The sequence below is a fragment of the Porites lutea genome, chromosome 5, assembly GCF_958299795.1.
Source record: "Porites lutea chromosome 5, jaPorLute2.1, whole genome shotgun sequence".
Lineage (NCBI taxonomy): Eukaryota > Metazoa > Cnidaria > Anthozoa > Scleractinia > Poritidae > Porites > Porites lutea.
Genome location: NC_133205.1, coordinates 1,086,158 through 1,092,500, shown reverse-complemented (window position 1 = coordinate 1,092,500; position 6,343 = coordinate 1,086,158). Strand labels below are relative to the sequence as shown.

The 6,343-nt window shown below is 41.9% G+C and overlaps 1 protein-coding gene across 2 annotated transcripts in view; it reads right to left on the bottom strand.

Annotated features, from left to right (window-relative positions):
- Positions 1 to 5,997, bottom strand: part of LOC140936481 (tetraspanin-3-like) — a 15,773-nt gene extending 9,776 nt beyond the window's left edge. The window contains exons 1-3 of one of the 2 annotated variants that reach the window (XM_073385960.1): positions 5,854 to 5,997; positions 4,057 to 4,248; positions 3,648 to 3,722 (exon numbers count right to left, since the gene is read on the bottom strand). In XM_073385960.1, coding sequence (XP_073242061.1) covers positions 3,648 to 3,722; positions 4,057 to 4,248; positions 5,854 to 5,901 — 315 coding nt within the window. In that variant the 5' untranslated portion in view covers positions 5,902 to 5,997. The remainder of the gene's footprint in view (positions 1 to 3,647; positions 3,723 to 4,056; positions 4,249 to 5,853) is intronic. The other variant, XM_073385961.1, reaches the window with a different exon arrangement.
- Between the last annotated feature and the right edge of the window lie 346 nt (positions 5,998 to 6,343).

Here is a 6,343-nt window from a genome sequence, read left to right as displayed (position 1 = left end):
GCAAATAGTGGGATAACTCAAGGCGGTAATTTCGGTTTCTTCGCCAACATGATTTTTAAGTCTCAGTCTAACGAGTTCGCAGCTTTGCCTTTGAAATGAATTCACTCCAAAGGTGTTCAAGTGTAGTGTCTCAGTTTTCATAGGCTTCAAATTCAACTTTGACTTCAAATTGCTTGTTATGTAACTTCGCTGGCTTCCATTGTCAAACAATATACGCACGTGGGACGATTTCGAGTTGTCCTCATTAAAAGCAATACCCTTCGCTGTCTGGAGAAGAACTGTTCCTTTGTTTCTAACAGTGTTCGTTGTAGTCGTGTTGGTAATATCCCCTTCAGGTTGGTTTCTCTTCCTTTCGCTGCTGTCACAAGGTGAAAGCGTCGGGCAAATTGACTGATGATGACCGCGTTGTTTACAATGGCGGCAAACCTTCTCATTTTGGCACGAACTAGCAATATGACCTGGAGCCAAACACTTCAAACATCTTCGTTCTTTCATCAAAATTTCCTTGCGTTGAACAAGATTTTGAACCCTTTCACAGGAGGCAGAATCATGCAATTCCTTGCAATAAACACATCGGGGAATATTTTTCCCGCCGTTTTGCTTGGCAAACAACGCGCTTGCGGTGGGAATTGGCGGTTTTCCAGTAGAAGGCTTGCGGTCGTTTTCACTTGTTTTTACTTGTTCGCTGGTTTCTCGGGCTTCAACTTCTTTCTTAATCGTTAGTAACAATTCTTCGATTTTCCATACTTCATCCGTTGAGTTTCGAGCCACTTGTAGTCGAATTTCATTAGGCAGTTTAGACATAATTATCGGGATCAACAAGCTTCCATATTGCTCAGGAGATACACCTAACGAAGCTAGTCCTCGTGTGTGAACACTTATCTGGTCGAAAACATATCTTAGCGATGTTGGACGGTCGTTGTGGCATGGTGCTATTTTAATCAATTCGTCCATATGCGCGGTGATAATCTGTTGCGTTTTGCCAAAGCGATCCTGAAGAATTCCCACGGCGTTCTCGTAATTCGAAGCTGTCAATGTTAATCCAGCAATGGCTCTTGCATCCTCGGAGACCCAGGGGCAGTCAGTCAGTTTTCAAGCATAGGCGGAAGAGCCCCTGGGTACCGACTCTCACCGGACCATTTCCAAACGGTCAAGTGAATGCTGGCTCCTGATTGGGCACAAAAAATGCTTTGTATTATTGTGCCCAATCGGGGAACAGCATCTCCTGAGTTTTTTTCGTGAGTTCGTACACGACGCGACAGCTATTGACTCGATCACGGCTTGTCTGGCTCATGCACCAAACAAATGCACGCAGTCAGGAAACTTTCAGTTTGATATAAACACTTTATTTCAAAATACTGGTTGGTTGTCTTTACACTAGGCTGTTAAGTAAGACTTAAGAGCCGCTAAGTTTTACTTAGCCAAAAATTCGTGTGTGAAGGCCTAAGTAAAATCTCAAGTAACTTTGCTTTACATCTCATTAAAGTGGGAAAGTTGAAACGGTTCAAGAAAGTTTCAAGCGACTTGAAAACCATCCTTATGACCTACTTAGCTGACTTGCGGTTTCTTGAGCTTTGAGAAAGGCGAGACATGTCAATCAATCTTAATTTTGTTGCGTGGGAAAATAACCTGAAGTAAAAAAGAATCGGTTGTGTGTGAAGCTTTATTTTACTTGAAGTAATTAAAACTTACTTGTCTTGAAATAGCTTAGCTTATTTAGGCTCTAGTGTGAAGACTACCACTGTCTACCCGAAAACTAAAGACGCTTTTCCAAACATACAAGCTTGAGCTTACAACAGGTATTCATACTTGCATCGATCATGCCTTCGTAAATCTTAAGGAGTTTAAGATTCCACGACAGCTGACAGCCACGAAAACGTCGCATGAAAAGTGAATTCACATTTTTCAAGTCTCTATCGTGATTCTCCCAACTCGCTTACTTTGTCAAATGTAAGCGAACTCTTCTGGAGCTGATTTTCTATCAACCATATCCAAGTTCATAAAGAGAAAGAAAATTTTGTCATTGTTTGTTTACCTCCTTCACAAAACCTGAAATTAGGCATCTTCACGTGGTAGTCGTGCAGTGACGGTAAAGAAATCTGCAAAATGCGTGATGCACGTGCAAAGTTGTTGTTTGCCTTGTCAAGCTATTGCTTTTTTATTATCTCGTCGCCGCCGCATCTTAGACTTCCTATTATCTGATTATTTACGATACATTGTGATCCGTCAGAAACAGAATTTTCTCAGTGCAAAATGAATTGTTCCTGCTGATAGCATCCGAAACGTTTTTCGACTCATCGGTAGGTCCTTCGTTTCTGGTTAGGAAAGTAGAAAATGGAAGTTTCCCTTGTACGCACAAGCTTGGTGAACGAACCGGGCAACTGTGGCGACATAATACCCATCGTGTACGAACTCACGAAAAGAACTCACGAGAAACATGTTCGCCGATTGGGCACAATAATACAAAGCATTTTTTGTGCCCAATCAGGAGCCAGCATTCACTTGACCATTTGGAAATGGTCCGGTCAGAGTTAGTACCCAGGGGCTCTTCCGCCTGTGCTTGAAAACTTTCGTCGCGCCTTTTCTCCCGGCCCGACTGACTGCCCCTGGGTCTCCGAGGATGTGGCTCTTGCCGCCGGTCCCTCTAACACTGAGTTGAGATAGTTGAATTTATCCACTTTAGAAACTTCGGGGTTGTCATGAACGGCGGATTGAAAACTGTCCCAGAAAGTGTTCCATTTTGTGTATTCTCCTCGAAATTTGGGCAAAGTTAATTTCGGTAGCTTAGCTTTCGCTTGACTTGTTCTCGCCGGAACTTGACTTGTACTCGAATGACCTTCGCTGTGATTGTCTCCTGAACCACTTGATTTTTGTTTCAACTTCAAATCGATTTTTCGTTTGCATGCCATAACCTTTTCTATAGCTCGCTGAGAATCCTCGATCTCGCCCTCGATATCTGTCACATCACACACAGTTAGGATTTGCTGGTCGTAATCGTTTAGTGTTTGCAATTTCGTGTCCAGTTGTTGATAAAGAGACGCTCGTAATCTTCGGTTAAAAGGAATGTGCTTTCCAATATTTCCTCGCCTTGTCTTATCAGCTTTGTTGCTACTCCTCGATGTCCTCCTCTGATCGCTTTTTAATCGTTCCAAATCTTCTGCCATGATTCAACCTTTACCTTTTTGTCGCTTTCGGATCGCTTTCAATCGTTTAGTGGACTTCACTGCCCCACGTTGGGCGCCATGTAAAATAACTTCGAATCGTATACTGTAATTGAAATTGCTTTAATTTTCTTTGTGCCTATTTACAGTATAACCTAGCCCCGATGTCGATGTTGAAGAACGTTGCTTGAATCGAATATACATTAATTAGTTTCAAATGTCAATCGATTAGATCAAAGGTTCACTGTACAAACAAAACATTACATAACGAGTCGCAAAAAACGTGACAGTTCACTTGGGTCCGCGTGTAACGTGCGCGAAGAATATGACAAGGTTCTAATAATAATAATAATATTAGCGCCCCTTGCAATATTTATTATGCTAGGGTTGTGGCTGGGAAAAATTTGATGTTTTGCATGGGTGGTCATAAACAGGAGGTGGTCGCAAATGGAGGTTCAACTGCATATTAAATGATTGATATTGTACCTTGTCCTTGTAAACATAGCCCATTACTCCAGCTGTAACCTCTAAGGCAAACACAATGAGGAGCAGTGCAAAGAACTGATAAGAAAAAAATGTTAATCAAAATTGCATTAGAACTGGAAATATGTCTGAAAAAAGACACCCTAACTAAAGATCAAACATCTACCATGTTCTTATCAGGACTTTTCCATTGGAACCTCCTAGGGCTGTTCTCCTTAAAAAAAGGCACCTCACTTTTGCTCTCGGGTGACTGAGGAACCCTAGTTTTGTCGTTAATTTTAATTTGCTGGACACCTTGGATTTCACATGTTCAGCATACTCGGTTCCCTTCAACTTTTGTTACAGCACAGCATTGGAGCATTGTAAGGTGTTTACTATAAATATTAATCAGCCAGAAGAGAGTCTGACTTACAGTTGAGAGGCAGCATTTATTGTCACGGCAAGTTCCACAGCATCCACATAGTGCAGTAATGAAGATCAAGACTCCAACGCCAACTAGGATACCACAGGGCACAAGTGTGTAAGTGTCTGTGGTGATCTTGGTGATATCACCATACTTCTTAATCACCCATGCCGCTACAAATATAATAGCTGCAGAAACTCCCTGAAAACACACACAGGTTTCATCAGTAAGCCATATTTCATTGAATCACAGTTTGGGTTTGTCCCCAAGTTTACTAACAAGAAGACTACAAGATTGATCGTATGCCAAGTTTGAAACCTGAAACAAGCCTGTTAAGGTTAATCAGGGAAAGACAAAACCCATTATAAAAAATAGCACTCAATCTCACTTTTTTGCACTTTCTTTCTTTTACAAAGAACTTGGGCCTAGTCTTAATATGCAGATCAGTGACAATGCGAAACTCTGTGTTTGGTACATTGTGTTCTGCAATTTAACTCATTTGCCCCTGAGCCGCCAGTAACCACCACAGCAGATCCACATCCCTTCTACACACTGCTTGTGCCAGCATCAGTTTTAATGGCCAAGGACAACTTCCTTGGCAAACTTGTGCACAGTGAAGAGATCTTTCACACCATACCAGAATGAGCACAATTCAGTCAAGTATTGATTTTTCGATTACCCTATCTCCTCGAATAATAGCCGTCCCTTGATTAACAGCCTCCCTCGAGTAACCACCTCCTTTTGATGGAAATGTTTAAAATAATCGCCTCCCTTGACCCCCCACCCCTGCAGGTTACCACCTAGGGATAACCATAGAGGTAAACCTGGAGGATGAAGCTAAAGTGGAGTCTGATCTAGCAAAACTGATCAGATTGTAGTAGGACATTGACATTGAAAATGGACCATTTTACAGTTGTGGACTTAGTGCCCTAGCCTTCGAGTGAATGTGAGGCTGACGGTGACCTTGTTTTGATACAAACCCCCTTTGCGTTGTTATTGAAATTGCCCTTGAAAAATACTAGTTAGCATAAGAATAACTTGATTTACATAATAAAGCAGGAAGGTTTGTATCAAAACAAGGTCACCGTCAGCCTTGCTTCCATCCATAACTGTAAATTGGCCTATTATAAAGGAGCCAAATTTGGAACACTTTAAATGCCAATGTTCAGTTTATTGTATGTGATTATTTTTTGATTTAATAGAAAAAAAAGAACTAAATATTTAGGGCACGACTTCCATGAGCAATATTTGAGAAAAATAGTGAACAGCATTGTTTCGTCAATGTTTAGCGAAGCAAGACGGCTACGACGGCTAGGGTTTTTTCGTTGACAGTCAATTTAGAAGAAATGTTGAAATCACCAGCTGCTTTAACTGGCATAGTTGGGATTTTAAAAAGATTTAAGATCGACGTATATTACATGTATAGTGCGTATGTATTGTCTGCCTGTTTCGCTTCAGTGAACTGCGGACCGCGAACCGCGGTGGCCGGAGTTGTTGCTTGGGGAGTATTCCAGAGGCCGGAATAGTCTTCCCGGTCTTATTTAAAGTTCGGACAACCGTTACGTTTTTGGTTTGCCAAAACTACAGTAGGTTCGGTTTGCTTCACTTTGTTTTCGTTTCGTTAAGGTTTCGTTTCGTTCTGGATTCGTTTCGTTTTGGTTTCGTTTCGCAAAGTACAGTAAGCCCAAAACTAAAACCAGCTGAAACCGTGCAATGGACCGTGTAAAATTCAGCTAAAGATATCGGCCGAGGCTACTGCACGTAGTGCTCAAAGACCAGTCTACTTGAATAGAACACACTACTCACCAAATATATGAAGTTAAAGAAAAACAGGAACGCTTTTGCACAACTCATTGTTGGACTCACACGAGAAATGATTTCTTCTTGAGGCACGCTTTTCTTTTACCAGCTCGCCATTACTTAGCACCTGAAAATAGAAATATTCGTGCGACGGGCATGGAAACTACAATACGTCACTGTCTGAATCTGGAATATGGAAGATCATGTGCTTTCTGCATGACTGGTACCGTTCCTCCAATCGAAGTGTTGCTTTTGGGCGGTGTCTCCACGTTGGTGATTGAGGTGAAAGAGAGGACTAGAACAAGTCAAAAAAAAATTTTCCAGCCAAAAGATCCCCCATACTCCACAGAGTTAGTGTGAAATACACTAGGGCGCGTGAAAATCACTCGGGCAAGAAAAGGCGAGACACGAATGTACTAATTCTCTCCTTGCCCCCCGTTCAACATTTCCTGTAGCCTGTTATGTTCCAGGCGTTCAGATAGTAGAGCGCGGAGGG